General features: G+C 46.0%; 1 protein-coding gene across 5 annotated transcripts in view; it reads left to right on the top strand.

Moving 5' to 3' along the window:
- Nucleotides 1-18,397, top strand: part of MAPKAP1 (MAPK associated protein 1) — a 103,001-nt gene that overhangs the window by 62,496 nt on the left and 22,108 nt on the right. For 4 of the 5 annotated variants that reach the window (XM_086625123.1, XM_086625122.1, XM_086625120.1 and 1 more), the window contains one exon: nucleotides 13,926-14,033. The exons of the other annotated variant lie outside the window; for it this stretch is intronic. In XM_086625123.1, coding sequence (XP_086481249.1) covers nucleotides 13,926-14,033 — 108 coding nt within the window. The remainder of the gene's footprint in view (nucleotides 1-13,925; nucleotides 14,034-18,397) is intronic. 5 annotated transcript variants of the gene reach the window in all.

Below are 18,397 nucleotides of genomic sequence, written 5' to 3'. Positions count from 1 at the left end.
CTGTAACAACCAGTCAGTGCTGTATAATGGAGAAGATAAATCTGCAGAGGAAATCGTTGAGGCAGATGTTTAATTAGTTGGAGTCAGGCTGGATAAATCAGGATAGGAACTGCCTATGCAGATATGCCAGTGTGCCTGCCTTCTCCCTGGGCTGGTTTCGTTGTCTTTGCAAACTAACTGTTCCTTTTGCTTAGGAAAGAAGCAGCTAAAACAGTCGTATAACCTCTCTGTTACTGTCATGGGTTCCCTTGCGTGCACTCATAAAATAGAAAATGTAATTGATGTTTTCTTATGGTAATGAAAAATAACTAAGCAGAATACTTTATCATGGATTTGTTTAACCTATTGCGTGCTCAGCAGCACGTGTGGCACATGCAGATTTTACGTGAGAGCTGGAAACAAAACACTCGTGGTTGTGGAGTGAGCTCCCAGAGGAGACTGGTCTGATGCAGCGATGGACCACGCTGAGGGGGGCCGGTGCCATCTCTCACACGAGAGAGTTGTCTCAAAATAGCCAACACGGGAGAGAAAGAGGCTGAGGACAGGGTGGTACCCGAACCACGGCAGTGAGGAGAGAAGGGCTGAAAGCTGCCTTCAGTGCTGCAGGGCCTCGCTGCGCCGTCACGCTGGCCCGGGCAGTGCTGGGATGCTGGGATAAAGGCCCTGTGGAGAACCTCAGTATCCATAGGTAGCTTAAGGATGGCTTTGTACAAGCTTGGCATGTCTAGATCTCTTCGAGAATGTTTCTGAACATTGTGAGCACTCCAGCAGCTGATGGTTTAAATATAAAATTGGTCTGCAGTGTGGCAGATCTGCAGAAAGGGAATCATGTGCTTGAAATCATGAGCATAAGAACTTCTTGTGCTCCTTGAATTTACCAGTGAAAATGTCAGATGTGGCGCTGTCTGGATTTTGGACAGATACAGTAATGGAGTCTTGAAAAGCCTTTTTAGAAGGTGAGATTTGAGTGGTTTAGTACTTGGTATAATTCTGCTCCCCAGAAATCAGTTGAGAGTCTTAATATTAACTTATAAAAAAGGTGGGTGTTAGTCATGCTTTTAAAATCCCACCCTCATATTTTGCAGAGAAGGTTTCGTAGGTCGTACAGATCACGTCACGTAACTAAAATGCCATTATCAATATGACTTGATTTGCTTTCCTGCTAAATCTTTCTCCTACCTAATCAATCTGGTGTGTATTTCTGCTGGTCTTTTACCAGCACTTGGGTGTTACCCGGTTAGCCCAGGGATTGAGGCTATGGTACAGGTAGGTTTTAAATCCCACTTTTAAGAAGGCTCCCACTTGGCCCAAGGAAAGCACGGTTTTCCAAGGAAAGCACGGTTTTCCAAGATGAAACGCAGAGACCCTTATGTTCAGATACCACAGCACAGCTAAGACTGGGTCTGACAGCATCCCACAATGTGCAGCAGGCAAGTAGATCTTATCAGGCTTTTTATATCTGCACTAAAGCCTGCATTCAATATTTTCCATAAAATATGTTTGCGTGGCTTACGATTTTAAGAACATAGGAAAGAAGATGACTTCATTCTTGATACTTTGTGTATCTTGATGCCATGGTGATTCTCAGATTAAATATGTGCAGGAACTATATGTACACTTGAAAGTTATCTTCCTCGCCTTCGAGCTGTCTCATTCCTTTTGCTCTTCAACAAATACGTTCTCAGGGATGCCAGTTGCCTTTTCCTCCAGAGCTCGACTGAATGGACTATAAATACTAATGTAAAGTAAATAAGAATGCAGAGAGAAGGTGTACAGAGGCTTTGTTTTCAAACAAATTAAGCATGGATGTCAGTATATAAAACCCAAATGTTCTTGGAAGGAAATGAGAGAGAAAACTAAACAATGTAAAATGCTGAAACATTAGAGTAATCCTCCCTGTTTCTGGTCCATGTCAGCCTCTCTTCTTTTGAAATTTCCTGTGAACAGAGAAGCCCTGTCTGATTAATCTTGTCTGATTTTAAGTAGAAATTCTTTGCAGGGTGAACATGCTACTGATTATTATTTAATAGCTGCTTCAGACTGCAAACATCCCTGAACCAGAAATGCTCAGTCCTTTTAAGAACAAAATGGTATGCAAGTGTAATTGTTATAAACAATACCTTCTGCCAACATTTCACAGACATGACCTGTATTTTCCGTAGGTTAGAGGGAGAGTTACTGACTTAGTATTCTGTTCAGTTTGGAGAAAGACTAATACTTTTTCTATAAATGAAAACAGCTGCTTTACAATAACATTCAAGTCCCTAACAGCTGTCAACTGTGCTTTTTGCATTCTTTAAAATGTGCATAGTGACCAAAAATAGTCTAAAATAACCTTGCTCATCTGGATAAGTGTATTATCTCACTGCCACAGGAAGCTGAATAATAAGGAAAGAGAAAAATTCAAGAAACAGGCATAGGACATAAAAATAAAAGCCTCTATATCATATTTTAGTCTCTACAACAGAATCAAAGGAATTATAGCTGCAAAGGCCAGTTAAAATAACCTGTTCCATCACCAGGTAACTCAGAGCGATGGCAAGCAGCACAATCTGTTACAAAACCCTGGTTTGTAGTGGTTTATTATTCCCGTATTTCAGATTTGATCCTTCAGAACTCGGGGAACAGAAGCTCAAAGTGAAGAGTGCTGCTGCAAGCGTGAGGCTCATCTTCCCTTCAGGCAGCAGCTGGGGAAAAGAGATCTGAGTTTTGTTTGAAAACTCGCTTTCTAACGGACCAGTCTCAGCACCACTTTTAGTGTCAAATCTCAGGTCTTAAACACACAGCTGAAACTATTTATAAACACGTTTTATTCAAAACTTGCACGGGAGATAAGCAAAAACTGCACTACAGGATCCTGTTTGTGTGCAAAACCACTTATTGCCAAGCGCCCGCGGGGCCCGCGGGAGATCGCGCGGATGCCGTAACACTGACGGGTCTCGCTCAAACCTGTCCCACAGTTTTCCTGTTCCTGGGTATCTCAGCAGTCGTGTTTGTAAATACTCGGTCCAGATGCTGTGGTGTGTGTTGGATTTGCCTCGTTCCTGCCTCCCGCGGATGCTCAGGAGAGCTGACGTTCCCGCAGCGCCGGGAAGGGGCCGGGCGGCTCCGGGTCCCCGTGGCCGGAGAGCGGGTCGGGCAGCTGTGCCGGGCACACGGTGGTGGCTGCAGGCAGTGGAGAGGCAGGACAGGAGCTGTTTATAAAATGCAAATTCTCTCCCTCTGTGGAGGAGGTCTCTTGGTTCTGAAGGCGATTACGTATCTCTGTGGGGTCCCCAGTGGGTCTGGAATCCAGAGCAGGGGCCGGGGGTCTGCTGCGTGTGCGGAATCGGAACTGGAATGCAGGACCTGCTTCCTATCACGGGCACATCGCCGTTTTAATTTCTAAATTATTGAAATTTGGATCTTTAAAGAAGTGTAATGCTGTGACCTCCAAAAATATCCCTGGTAATCCCCAAAACAGGATATAAGTCTTGTGAGTTCCTAAACAGATTAAACTCCTTAGACTTGTGTTGGTTGCCCTGAGATTCCTGTTGCCATTAATGAAAAGTTTTCTTGCTGCTCTCCATCAATAAATGTTTTTCAATAAATGGTGGAGCCCATCTCTGCCCCCCCAGGACCCTGCCTGGCTCAGGGCAGGGTGTCCCTGGCACCCGGAGCTGCAGCCGCCCGTTGGAGCAGCGGTGGTGGCTCCCGTTGACGTGGGGGTGGTTTGTGTGTGGCAGGAATGGGACAAAAAGAAATAAATGGCTGGAAGCGAGGAGGTGGTATATTTTTATTACCTAAACATATATATATACATATATATATTTATTTATAGATATAAAAAAGGAGAATTAGGAAGATAAAAGAAACAATGTCAAACCACAGCCCTGTGATTAAAGCGTTTTTAAGAGATGAACCACAACTAGAATAAACTGTCGCTGAAGTCTGATACTGTCATTGAATGATGGTGACCCAGGAGTTTAAATTTCCAAGTGAGAGTGTTCGAGCAGGCGGGGTGTATGTTTGCTCTGGCGCGTACAGGGATGGAAGCCCCAGCGTCTGTGACAGCGAAAAGCCAATTAATTTGTATTTCCGTGTGTTTACACGCGTGCGTTTCTGCTTAATGGTAGTTTTGAGTTTCTTTGGCTTTCAGTGCTTTGTTTTGGATAATTATAGCATCCCTGCAGAGTCGTCTGCCCCCAGTTATGAATGGCTTTACCTGGAAATACTTCGAAAATCCTGGTTTTCCTTGCATTAAGCTGTTAGCAGGATTTAACTTAAAAGAATATTGGTATTTGTAGATCCTTGGTCAAGGCTTTCTCCTGCTTGCTGCCCCCCTTTCCTCAAAGAGGCAACATGGTAAAGAAGGTGTCAGTGTAAACGCACAGCCCCAGTTGTCCCGGCGCTCTCCCCGTTCCGTGGGTCCCGTGCAGGAGCGGTGAGGAGCCGGCGGTCGGTCCCGCGGCTGCTCCTCGCAGGGGATCGCCGGGCTGCGGCGTTCCTCGTCCAGCTGAGCGCCGCCGCCTTCCCGGAGCTGCGCCGGGCTCTGCCGCTCGCTCGCCCTCTGCCACGGCGAGTGTTGGGGGAAGAGGAGGGATTGCTCCGTGTTGGTTTGGCAGCAGGGTCGGTGCTGTGCAGGGCTGTGACAGAGGCGGCTTGGAACGGTTTCCTTCTGCCCACGAACTCCATCGCTGTTTTGCAGTGGTAATAATTTATTTCAGCAAGGCCTTTCTCCCCGGCCTGCTGCTGCTGAGCCGACGCTGGCGTGGCGGGGGGACGGGGGTGTTGGTGTGCGCGGAACCGCTCGTCGGGAATGGAGTTTGTGAGTAGTTTGTCAGAACAGAAACAGCTCGTTAGTGCTGTGCGTTTGGGTTGGTGGCGTTCTGGCCACCAGCCCAAACGGTCGAGGAAGATTTTTCACGCCTGGCCTCTGAAATGAAAGTGAAATATTGAACTGAGTCTGGTTTAGAGCTGTTGGTATCGAAATGATACATTTATTGGTTCTTCCGGATTGGTAATAAAGCTGTAATTTATTTGACGTTTTAAATTCTGCTGTTCAGTGTTTGAATGATAGAGACTTTTTTGTTTATTTGATCCACTCTGGTGACAGAAGATAGTGTCGGTACACCAGGTACGCTCGTGGGACCATCTCCTTCCTGCGGGTGGTTTGTGAAGCCTGAAACGCGCCCGTTTGGGTGCTTGTGTCGCCCCTCGCTGCAATGCCATTACTTACGTGTCTGTAGCCAGGGGAAGGCACCTCTCACTTGAGAGTCCAAGTCAGTAAGGTGGAGACCTCGTGGTGATCTGCATCACAAATACCCATCTGAGCTTGGATTGCAGATGCTGGCGGTGGCGCGGGACGCTGGCGGTGGTGCCATGGTTTAGGTAGCAGCGGGTGGAGGGGACTGAGGGCACGTGAGCGGGTGATGAGTGCTGCCCTGCCGGTAACCCTGACGCCGCCTCTTAAATTTGTGATTTAAAAAAAAAGAAAAAAAAAAATCTGCATATTGTATTTCCGCTATAGGTACATTACGTTATAGATCCAACGTGATGATTTCTTCCTCCTTTCAGCTTTATTTAGAACTGGATGTTGGTAATGCAGAAGAATAAAAGTCTGTAGTAGCAATTAAACAAAGCACTTGTGTTAATATTCTGCAAAGACTGGCTTGCAGCTAGTTATGCTGCATGTTTTCTATTCTACAAAAAAAGCAATACATAAATGAAGTGCTTGGCTCCTTTTAAGGGGCTTTTGACTAAATTCTTTAATTTCACTGGCTGTCAAGGTAGTGTTAAGTAAAATGGGTTTGAACTGCTGTAGTTTTTGTGTACTGGACTAGATGTCAGAAACCTTTGCCATCACTGGAAATTCTGTCACTCTGGATTTACTATCTGTTTCCCACAGCTGAATTCTTAAGCAGTGTGATTTAACACCTTGGCTCTCCATCAGCCGGTCCTGGCATTTATTTGAATGCATTACACCACTGGTTTCCATAAACTATTTTACAATTGTTTCATATAAATGACTGTTTATTTCTACAAAAACCATCTGTATTTCTGCGGAGAGCAGCAGATAACTGTATGTAAAATTCAGTAATGTCACAACAGTGCAAGTTAAGAAAAAACAGATTGGACGAAAAAAAAAAATCTCGTGCTTGTGAGTAATGTTAAAAGTTGGTTTTCACTATTTAAATGTCTTTGTTTATTAACCAGTATTTGCATTTGTAATGATAAAATCTTTATTCCACTTCAGAGGTGTGGAGGGGCTTTGGGGATTTTTAACGGATAAACAGATTTAAGACGTCCTCATAGCAGTAGGATTTGAGATGTAAACATTCTGGCTTTACAGCTATTTCCTCTCAAACTGTTTACATATTTTCTGTTGTTTTATTGTCATTGCCAAGCACACAATGGAATCCTCGCCCCTTCTGTCATGTTCTAAGAAAAATCCTACAGGACGAGGCCTGAGACCTCTCGTTCTTCCCAGTTTCTGTGCTCTCTGCAGCCTGTCGATCCCTCTCCTCCCTCAGTCCTGTTTGTTGGTCATCCTTTCCCAGTATTCATCTTCCAGCCCAGGGTCAGTGTCCGGCGCTGATGGGAAGCCTGGTCTTCCCCCGTGCCTCTCCGGCGGCAGACCGTGCCCCGGGGAGGACCTGCCGAGGACGATGCCATGTCTCGGTCCGCCTGCTCCCCCCAGCACCCGAGCAGCACCCACAGTGAGCTATTTTAATTCTCCCATATGCTGCCCATGTGCTGGCAGAGAGAAAGCTGGATCCAGTAGTCTTACACTTAGCGCAACTGATACTTTCTGACAGACTATTTGAAATGATAGAAATACATAAACCTCCTCTTTTTTATGACCTTGTAATAGCTGCAACATATTTCCAGCGAATATTTTCTATAGCAATAATAAAAAAGTGATAACAAAAAAATAAATATAAATATAGTTTAAACTCAAAAGAAACCACGCTTTCAAAACCTGGGGTTGGAGCAGGGAAGCAATAAATCATGTATCCCTGTGAAAGGAGAAACCTGAAATAGGAAAGTACCGCAGACATCGACATTAAATGTTTATCAACTATTTTCTTTTGACTGCTCTCCTGTCTTACTGCTGTACGTGAACAGAGCCTGAAACGTGGCTCATGTTGGCATTGGCTTATTTGCTGCCTGCCCGGCACCTACCACGTGGCTGTTCGGCGGTGGCTGCCTGATGGTCTTTAAGTTGTCTGAAGAGCTGTGCCAGGAGAAGAAGTTTCAAAACTCATCCACGAACAGTAACAAACCACCAGGAGCCGACAGTGGTCACCGAGAGATTTGGCAGAGGTCAGATACGAAGATGCTGTGCTGTTAAACGTGATGTTTAATATGTCGCTCGTATCTGCTGCTCTCTCGGGTGTGGATGGTGGCAAGTGTTTGTTGAAGGAGTTCAAGGAGAGACCAGTATACCTGGGCGTCCTTACCAGGCAGTCTGTGAAATTGTAAAATGAAATCATGGCAGGGAGCAGAATTAATGGATGACATGTGGACAAACGCGATGTACTGAGGAAAAAGAATTGGCGGAGCTTTTGTAGAGCAGGTTGTGCCTCAGAAGCTGGTGAGCAGTCTTGGAGGAAGTCAGAGACCATCTGAATAAGGCTGATGTGTTTTATATAGCATGCTGAGATTTCCAAAAAAGATTTGACAAAGGCTCATAAAGCAATTAAGCTGTCACAGGATGAGAAGGAGGATCCTCACATGGCTAATAATTGAGTAAAAGACAGGAAACAAAGAACAGGAATAATGGCCCTCCGTTATTAGTAACTAGGTTACTGGTGGAGTTCCAGTGGAACTGGTAGAACCTGCATTGTTCTGTTAATGTGGGGCATGGAAAAGGATGTGAATGCTGATGTGACAAAATGTGCTGTTGATACAAAAGAAGTAAGAATAGTGCAAATAAAAGCTGTCTGTGAAGCACTGCAGAGGTATCTCACAATGCTGAGTGACAGGACAATAAAATGAGAGACGGAATTCAGTGTCAATGAGTGCAAAATAATATAGATGGTGAAAAGCAACCGTAACTATATGTATACAATGATGGGCTCTAATTACCTTCCATCAGTCAAGAAAAGTATCCTGGAGTCGTCCATCCTGGGTAGTTCTCTGAACACTTCAGCTCGTGCTTAGGAGCAGTCAGAAAGGCAAATGGAACATCAGAAATTAGGAAAGGAGCAGAGAACAAAACAGAAAGCATCACTGTGCCCGTCCAGTAAATATGGAGTGCCCACATCTTAATTGTTACGTTTTATCTCAAAAAGGGTAATATAGAAATGAAAAGATACAGAAACAGATGAGTGCTAAATGGCTCAGGTGTGAAATGTGGAGTAGATGCTGAGAGAGAAGGTCTTTTCTAGTTTGGAAAAGACACGACTGGGTACAAGAGCAGTCCATGAAGTGCGTCTGGTAGGGACAGTAAATTGGGAGGGGTTTATCGCAGTTGTTCGCCCCAAAAGCGATGGGTTGATGATGGCTTTTTGAAACAAAAGGGAATTCTTTTTCACACACAGTGCAATAAATTCTGGAGGTCAGTGTTACAGAAATCAGAAATTCAGAAGTGTTTTGAACAAACGCGTGGACCATAAAGGGAGCAGAAGCAGCTGACAAAGAGCATAGCTGGAACTGGGGCTTTTGTGAGAATTACAGGAGCTCTTGAGAGGGAGGTAAAGATAAGGGATAAATAGAACTTAGTGATGCATTTTGTTGCAGAGTCTGATGCCGTAAAATATAGGTTCAGCTTTAAATCGTTTGGGGGTTTTTGTTTATACTGGTCGTCTTAGTTTAGGTTTGACAATTCCACAAACATTAAATATTGAGGTAAGTCTTTCTGTAATCCTTATTTTACCCATTAACTAGTTTGGAGATGGAGATGGGTTTTGTTTGAAGCCTCCTTCTCTTGCTAAGTGTTAGTGTTTGTTTATTGTGCAGATTCAACCCCTGACCGTGGTATTCTTCATTGCTATTGAAAGTTAATGGGGGAAAAATTGCATTCCAAACATTTGAACCTGTAGTAGCCATGGCTGAACTTAGTTGATCTCTGGTGATCGGTTCAATTTAGTTACGATTTTTAGCCATTAGGCTGGGGCTGAATGATGGTGATTTGGTTGAGGCCAAATGTCTGTAGAAAATTGGCTGTTTGATAAGAGCCCTGTTATCAGAGGGGGATACTTTCTCATTTACATTTAGATGAGTATTGATTATTTATTTACTCAGAGAAGTGAGATTCGTTCCCAATCTTATCTCTCTCGTCTCTGCTTGTCAGCAGAAAGAGAGATAGAGCTCCTGACATCAGCCCAAGATAACAGCACTTTGTAGTGAAGATAAAAGTTGGAATGGGCCTTTTTCTAGTCTTGACTGAAAGGATAAGTTTTAAAAATTAGAACTGATGGGTCGTGCTTTCAAAACCCCATTCTGAAGGCTTTGCAGCTTAAATGGCAACAGAATTGGTTTGTTGTTATGCGGATGGCCATTCCCTTTTGTAAGGGAGCTGCTTAATTTGATTACGGTGGGATTCTTCCTGGGGCACCTTTGTGTTGTGCCAGAGGAAAGCTGGGGATGTTGGGTTGTGGGTTGTTTCCTTGTTTGTTTTTAATTCGGGATAAACCTTCCTCTGTTTAAAGGAGTATCTCGAAATAACGAAGTACAACGGGTATTTGTAGGCAGAAAGCACGGTGTGATGGTTAGTTGGGGATTTTGGCGGAAGGGATGTGTGTTATGGCTCTGTCTATGGAAGTTGGCCCCGTTCCTCCACCGCTGCGGTCTGTCGGTGCACCGAAAGGAGTCTAGGAGAGAAAAACTAACGTGTCCAGTAGTGTTTGCAGTGTGTGGCTTAGGCGATCGCTCCTGCGTGTACCAGTAGCGTGGCTCAACAATGGAGAAGACCCAAAGCCTCAGGCCACCAGATCTGGTGGAGAAGGTGCCCCGGCTCCCACGCCCTCCCGGGTAGCCTGGGGGGCCTCTGGGGCCCTGAACAAATCCCTGCCAGTTTTTGAACAAGAAGGGTTTGCGGGAAGGTATAGCCGCTTCTCTTCCACCGTTCTGTGGCTCGTGTCAGGCTGCTGCTTCAGTTCCCTCCATCCTCTCCAGACACAGCAACACTTGTTCCTCCAGCCCAGCTTGAACCCAGCAACAGCTTCTCTCTCTCTCCAAGTATTTGTGACAAAACTACAGAACTAGGAGAGGAATTTCTATTCATTAGCTTTGTCTTCTGCATGTTTTGCCCTGGTAACTTCTGTTCTAACGTTCTTGCCCCCAGCTTGGTGGTGGAACATGATACACCTGATTTACTCTCCCGCCTGGCTCCGGCGAGCAGGGCTGTGGGAGAGCCCCGGCGCTGCTGGACGCGGGACGTGCCGGAGCCGCGGTCCTGCCGTTGGCGCGGGGGCTCTGCTGGGGTCGGGCCAGGACCGCTGCGCACCAGGATTCTAAAGGTTTATTTTACAGCTGCGCAGAGCATTTGCATCAGATTACAGAAATCCATAAAATCCAGTTTTGGTATTACCACTTGAAATTTTGTTGAAATTCCCAGAGCAGTGTTCTGTTAGGAGACCATTAAATTACCTAATATTTCTACTACAATGACATCATTTGAACTTGTGAAAGGAGCCTGGTAGTAAAACTCCTCCACAGAATCAGCCTGACATTTTTAATCTGTTACGAAGTAGAGGTCAAGCAAATGTGTACAGATATTTAAAATATATTATTTAAGAGTAGATACTGTCTAAAAATCCATTTACACTTCTTTATGAATTTCTTCATATTTTCTGTTTCAAAGGAGTTGTTCACATGGAAGGTTGCCTGGGTTTCTGGGCTGTAGCTCTGTCTCATTGCTTTATTGGCAGATGGTTAATACAGTCTTAACACAAACTGGATAAAACAATTTACCTGATCACAGAATTCTCGAGTTGCTCCAGATAAATATCATCCTTTGCTGCTGGCATGGTGCTGTTGAGGGATACGATCGCCGATGGCTCTCCGCAGGGTGGTGGGAAGGCTCTTCAGCAGCATGAGGATCGTTTCTAAGCTGTGTGAGATCGTCCTTTTGGGTGGATCCGGCTGGTGGAATCGGATCCACGCAGAGGGAGGATGAACCACTGCTGAGCTCCTGTGTTCAACCTTGTCCCCTTGGTGCTGTGCACTTACTCTCTGTCGTTTTGAGGCTTTTGTAGGGCTGACGCCTGTCCCACTGTCCCAGAAGCACAGGAGCTTCTGTGCTGGAAGAGACAGTGGGACGGAGCTGGAGAGCGCGGCATGGGGCTCGGTGCCGGTCCCTGCAGCAGCTCTCGTCGCCGAGTGACTGAAGGAAAATTGTGTTGATAGAAATGATTTGGTGGGATAGGTGGAGGTGTGATGCTTGAAAGTGCGTCTCATGGAATGGGTCTGCTGGGCTCGTCACGCACATCTTCTGGTGCATCCACCCGCGGCGTGCCTGTGCAGGGACCCGGCGGGGCGGGAGCCGGGAGCTGCTGCTGCCCTGCGCTCGGGGAGGCTGCCCAGCCGGCCGAGCTTCCCAGAGAGCCCGATGGTGCTCCTTCCTTTTTGGGGTGGGAGCGGGAGAGCAGCTGTAGTGAAGAACGAGGGAGAGGGACACGGTGTTGGGTGCTGGTGTCAGCAGATCCCGGTCCTGGTGGTGGTGGCAGAGGCTCTGGTGGAGGCACGAGGCTCCGTCTGTGGTCGGAGCACTGGGGGGGGTTTGGTACTGGGTACCACGACATTCAGGTGACACCAAGAGTTCTGCTGCCTTTGTCTCTGCTGGGTCTCGTTCAGCGTTTGAACGCAGTCTGGGAACCTCTGGAAGCTCCTTCTTACCAACAGACAAAGCAAACAGGTTTTGCTGTCACGATTCTGTTTTTAAACCTACACCAGTTTTTTAAATACAAATTGATTTACCACTTTGATATTTGTTTCAATTCAGTATATTTTGCTTCTGCCTAACAAGCCAGGCCTCTGCTGATTTAATTTATTTGAAATTTTTAATCACATTTCCAGTAGCTGGGAGAGGAGGAACGATGGTGCTGTGTGTATTTGCCTCTCTGTTGGTTGTAGGAGATGCCCCCGCTGTTCCCGAGCGCCGTGTTCCGTGACGCACTGACCGCCGCGCGCGGGCAGCGAGGGAGCAGCCGCGTTCCCTCCTGTGCCCTGCGAACCGCCCGGCGCCGTGTCTGCTCCCGGAGTCACCGGGAACGGGGTGGGGGGGGCTCCGTTTTGCAGAGAAATAACGTTCCGTTTCGGGAGCAGAACGCGCCTGGGCCGTGCAGCGAGCGCTTCACATGGCTTCTGGGGAGACGAGATGAGAAGTCGTAATTGAAATTCTGCTGTAGTAAATTTAAAATTAATTGGCTAACAAATTCCATTTCTTAGGCATGCCATCTGAGGCTAAAATACTTAATTCTTTTTATATGTTTTAAATATTTTATCATATACTATCGTAATTCAAAGTCAGAAAATATTCAGAAATATTTTAAGTACTGATAAGGAGGGAATAGGTTTCATTATTTCAGTTCTGGGTTTTTTTGTTATATTAAGACCTGGTTAAAGGTGCTTTGCATCACTTAAATTCTCTCAGATGTCTGTTTAGTGTTATTTTACCACATTGTACAGGAATTACAGGGCTGAGAACTTCATGTGCTCTTCAGCTCTCGGATGTGAGCTGGAGCGGGCATCCCCCTGCGCTGCTGGGGGGGTGTGGGGGTGGGAGCGTGTCTGCCCCCCCGGCTCCTGCCTTTGGAAGGGGCTTTTCTTCTGCCCGGGCTCCCACGGGGAGTTTGGCTGTCCCGAGTCGCCCCGCCGGGCCCTCTGTGCCCGCGCTGGGGCAGCAGCCTGGAGCTGGCTGATGGGTTCCACCTGGAATTGTGCTGTGTGTTCTTTTTTATTCCAGTTAAGGCATATTGTTTAAGGATCTATTCAACTAAAACATTTATTTTTTAAAAGTGGCCTAATTTTTATAAAAACAATTTTTAATACATTTTCTGTCATTGGAAAAGAGCTTTTTAAGTAGTATCATCTTTCCTTCGGTGATTTGCTTTAAGAGGAGGAGATTTGGCACCTGAATCTTCAAGTCTACAGTTAACTGCCATGTGTATGAAAATAACCCATTTGAAGCAGCAGCATCTGTACATGCTGATGGTTGATGCAGTTCAGTGTTATCATTGTACAGATCTCTGGAAAAAAGATAAAATCCATCAATGATTTTATCTCACTGACCCTTTCTGCCCCTGGCAGCCACTGGGGTGCCGGGCGATGCCAGCCTCCAGCGGGCACATGGGCTGCAGTCAGCCTGGAGAGCAGCGCCGGTCGCTGCCGCTGCGTACGGAAATCCTCGCCCCGCGCTTGGGGAGCGCAGCCCTTTGAGAAACGCGCCGTCGGCAGAGGTAGAAAGAGCGGTGCCCGCGGGCACTGCCCGGCCGGCCGCCGCTCGTGGGGCTGCCGGGGGTGCGCTGCCCCCCGCAAACAGCAGCCGGGGTGACGGTCACAGCAGCCCGTCCTCAGTCCGCGAGGAGCCACGGAGAGAGCGGAGTGAAGGGCAGCGAGCGCGTCGGGAAGGATGCCCGGATAGTGTGATGCAGATGCGCAGCGAGGTCTGAGGGGTGTTTCTTACAACAGGCAATGCCCTGTCCCGTGGCATGGGCAGGTGTTTAACAGGGGCTCATCTAACGTGGGAATAACACAGAAGTGTTGGACAGCGGTTTGTCAGGCAGCGTTGTTAGCTGGAAATGACTGGAATATGTTGTTTTCTTGCACACCATCCTCCAGCTCTCCGTGGCAGGGCCCATCCCTCTGGCGAAGAGCTCTGAGACATAAACATCTACCTGCCTTACGTCTGGGGCGCGAGTAACCTTGTGTTAGTTGAACGTGATAAGCCACCGCTTTGTTAGAAAACAGATGATTTTACAAGTTACTTTATGTTTCAGGTCCTCAGTATCGGCTGGAGAAGCAGAGTGAACCTAATGTCCCAGTAGATTTAGACTGTACCTTGGAGAGCCAGAGCACTTTGGAATTCTGCCTTGTCCGGGAGAACAGTATGTTTCCCCTTTTCACTTTTGCTCTTGTAAATTGCTTAAACTCAACATAAGTTATGTATTTTGGAATACGAGCTGTACTGTCTGGGCAAGTAAGTTTTGACGAGACTCTCTTTCCTGAGGCACTTCTCAGTTGTGCCAAAACAATATTCCAGAGGGAAATGATGGATTTCATACCTTCTAGTAAACAGTCTGCATCCTGTTTATCACTTCATGATTAATCTTTTTCTGTTAAACTCTGCTCTGTAAAGTTATGACCAACTCTGAAAAACACTGGAAATATGAAACTTTTTCTGTTGCAGGCGTCGCACAGTGAGTAAAGCGACTGGGCTGCAGCATGTTTTGCCGTGTCAATACGGCTGTTAGAGGCACTGATTTTTCTCTAATAGAATTTAAAGAAATTAACTGTGCAGATATTACTAGAGCAGTATGATGACTTTTAAAGTGCTAGACAAATAATCTTCTCTCCAGCTATGCTCAAATGTTTGTATTCTGTTACTGTTTTATTGGTCCTGATATTATTTTCTGATTTATTTCTTTACAAGGAATTATATAAAACTTTAAAAAAAAAAAAGGACATTTAACATTGATTTATGTTTGTTCTCCATAGCGTTTTGGTCCGTCCTTCATTCTTTCCAACAGTCATGCTCTCAGTTTTGGGGTTTTTGCATTCCATTTTAGTTCAGCTGTAAAAATGTTGATTGTACTAATGAAGAAACCAGGAGCATTCGTGATCTCAGCCGAGACCATGCTCAGAGCGTTTGCTGCAAACAATCACAGTAAGAGCCTGCTTCAAGTAGTGGAAGAGTTTTTTCTTTCTTTACAGAGATTAGACCTTTCCATTTATGCTTTTTGGCTATAGCATTTCATATTTTATGCTGGAGTGACAGCAGAGCATCCCCAAAGTACCTCCTAATCCAGTGGTGAGTAGCAGACTGCTGCCACGTAGGAGCAGCCGAGGTGAGACGCAGCTGCCAGAGCTCTCTGGTGGCGCGTCGGTGCTCAGCTCAGATTAAGCGCTCACAGTTTTGGCTGCCGTTCTCCGCTCCCAAAATATTCTTGATGCTCCTGGTTCGTTTCTTCATGAAATGGCTCTGAGAAGCCGTAGGATCGAACGCGGCAGAAGGCAGCAGGGGAGCTGTGCGCGAGGAGATGGAGCCGGTTTAACCTCTAATCGAGTCGCGCTCTTCCACAAGCCAGAATTCCCCGACGTCTGCATCCTGGCTCTTATTTTTGTATCGATTTTTAATCTAGGAAGAGGTGCATCCTAGTCATACTTTTCATACTTTAAGTATTGCACATTTTGATTAAAAATAACGTTTTTTTTTTCTCCAGGCTCTGTAATTAAAAGTGTATTGCTATGTACTGCATTTTTAACGTATTTTCATCATCTGTGGAGGAATCCATGCTGTGGCTTGTAGCTGTATCTACTGATGCCCTTAGCTCTCACGAGTGACGAGGTTCAGGCTGCACCGTTACTTTAACAGTAAATTTTAAGTTTGTATGTGGTTTAGCAGGAGGCATTCAGTCTACTCTGCATCAGTAGCAAACGCTCCAACAGAGCCTCAGAGGCTTTGTCTCAAAGCACGTCAGTTGGAATGTTGGGGGAACACTTCTCCCTTTCCTTGAGGTCCTTGTGCGGTGGCACGACGTCTCCTCTCCCCTCCTCAGAGAGGGGATACAAAAGCAAGCAGCTCTGCAGAACAGAACGTGGAAAGGTGTAGGGTAAATCCCTGAGGCTGTCAAGTCAAAAATGCTCTCAATTCTTGAGCTCTCCTGACCTTCATTAAGCAAATTGATGGTGCCCATCTAAGAGCCTGACCTGGAGCTCTGCTGGGGCCCGAGGGCTGCCCGGGCTCCCGGCACAGGAGGCTGCGGCCACCTCCTCCCCGGCCGCAGTGGCATCGGTGGCTGAGTGGTGGCTTTTTGTCCTGTTCCGACTGTTTGTCAGCCAGTGCCTGGAACACGGCACAGCGAAGGCAAAACAGCCACTTTGACTGTGTAGAGTTCAAGAGCAAAGTCACTGGTTTGGTTTGTTCAAGGCTGGCAGTAACGTGGGCAAAGCAATAAATGCTCACAGGAATTCTGTCTCCCTTCTGCTGTGCTCTGACCGAATGTTTTCTGAATTGATACCAAACTCAAATAAGGAATGCGGGAGAAATCTTCTGCTTATAGTTTCTCCCCCAGAATATGGGTGAATTCAAAGTGATCTTCCATTGTCCCTGCCTGGGGACGTTTGTGGAACAGCCATGCAGTTACCTCTCTGCACGCACAGGTGTTCAAGGACACTACAGGGTCTGAGCTGAGCCGTAGCTCATGCATTGTGCATAGGCTGGTTCCCCAGTACGCGGTAAGAAATGGGATTCTGCAGTGCTTAAGGAGCTGTCTTTTGGTGTGGCCTTAGAACAGAAATATTGGCAGGTTTGCACTACTAGTAAAATAACAGCTTGAAAATCCGAACATCAAAATGAAATGTTAATTTTGTGCATTTTGTCTTTATTTAAATATTTTCAGTGTAGATATGCCAGTCAGGAAAAGCTCTGTTGTAACAGCTAGTATTTTTAAATGTGCTCTTCATAGTCTCCTGTTCATTTATAAATGTATATACACGTATGATGCCAAACATCTGCTAGTAAAATAGCTGCCAGATTCCTTTAGACAAATAGAAAGTTTATATTTCAGAGTATTAAATGAAACAGAAAACTTTCCATCATTAAGAGATACATATGGAGATACCCCCTATCTATCCAACGTTTACTAGTAGCATTTGAACTAATAAACTGGTTCCAGTATGGAGAACTTTTTAACTGGCACTAAGATTTATCTTTAAGCTAAAAGCCTGCAGTTTGTAATGTGAAATGCTTTTATGTGTAGTAGCAAACTATTCATGGCTAATTTAGTTTTATTCTTACCATCTTACTTCTGGAAAGTTCCTCTTTCTCATTTTATCATTAGATAGTAATTAGTATTCAAGGGAAATTGGTCTTAATATATTAAAATTGGTTTAGTGCCTTTAGACCTGTACCAAAGCCAGTGTCTTATTGGAAAATGTAATTGGGGACTCTCTGTATGTAATTAATTGTATTACAATTGAGAACTTTCATTAAGCAATATACCAGCACATTAAAGTAATAAGGGACATTTTTGCAATGCAGTTAACTTTATATTTTGTTGTTTTATCGAGGAAATACAGGTTCACTTGCTCTTGAATAGGCTGCATACGGCATTTCAATATTCTGATATTACTAATGTGTCATTTTTATATGTCCTCTAGTGCTTACAGGAGTCCCTTTTGGATAAGGCTCTTTGGTTTAGCTTCTAACTTGTTTTCTGACTTGTGCTTCTGGTGCCTATTGTTTCATTACTGTTTGTCTCATTAGAAAATCAGAATTTTCTATGAGGAAATTGGACTGAATTACGAATATGACTGTTTCACAGTAGTTCAAGAACTTGGACAAAAATACTACCTCTATGCTGAACCCATTTAAAAAAAAAAAAAACAAACCACAAGAAAAACCCCAACAACAGAGTAAAGATCTTCAACTGTTGTTTCCACAGTGGGAAATATGTCCATTTTCTGGATGACCATCAAATGTAGGAGTGCAAACTGGTGCCATGGCTGACTTCTAAATCATGGTCGTGCTTCAGCACAGTTGCCATCTCACAGAGCACGTGTCGCCCTCAATACCATTTTTGCTTTTTATTCAGCTTCTGTGGGCAGAAAACACCGCTCTGTTTTTTTTTTTTTAAGTGGGAGGCTGTGGTTTAGTATTTTGTGTGGTTCTGCTGCACAAGCACTCTGAGCACAGACGGAGAGCTGGTGAGCATCAGGTGGATACAGAAAAAAGGCACACAGCAGCGTGGAACGTGTACGCGTCTGCGCGGGATCTCCCTCCGTCCAGCACCGTGTGTTCTGGCACAGCGACCTCGGTTTTAGGTTTGAAAACCCCATTTCTGTGAGAACATGGTCAGCCGTGCGGTGTCTGCGGTTCCGTGCAGGAGATGGAGTCTGCGGGCACAGCCCGACAGTGCTCGGCACGGGGCCGGACCCGGCTTCATCGTCACCTCCGTTGCACGTGGGGCGACGTGCGCGGTGTGCGCGCAGCCCTGAGCGCGGGCACCGCTCTGCCAGGGCGCTTTGTCGCCGCTGCTGAGCACGAGTGACTGTTGTGAGCAGAGCTGGTGACGGGTTGGTCTCAGAAGTCACCCCGGCAGTGCTTGGTGTGGCTGTGGGCACCAGCCTCATCCTGCCCCTGTGCATGTGCTCCAAAGGTGGGTGCCAGGATGGGCACCAGGCGTGGCAGTGCCAGGATGCTGGAAAATCAAGAGCATCCCTGTTTAGCTGTGCTCTGTCCCTGGCTTGG

Source organism: Tauraco erythrolophus, chromosome 22 (genome assembly GCF_009769465.1).
Source record: "Tauraco erythrolophus isolate bTauEry1 chromosome 22, bTauEry1.pri, whole genome shotgun sequence".
NCBI lineage: Eukaryota > Metazoa > Chordata > Aves > Musophagiformes > Musophagidae > Tauraco > Tauraco erythrolophus.
This window is presented reverse-complemented; position numbering and strand designations above follow the sequence as displayed.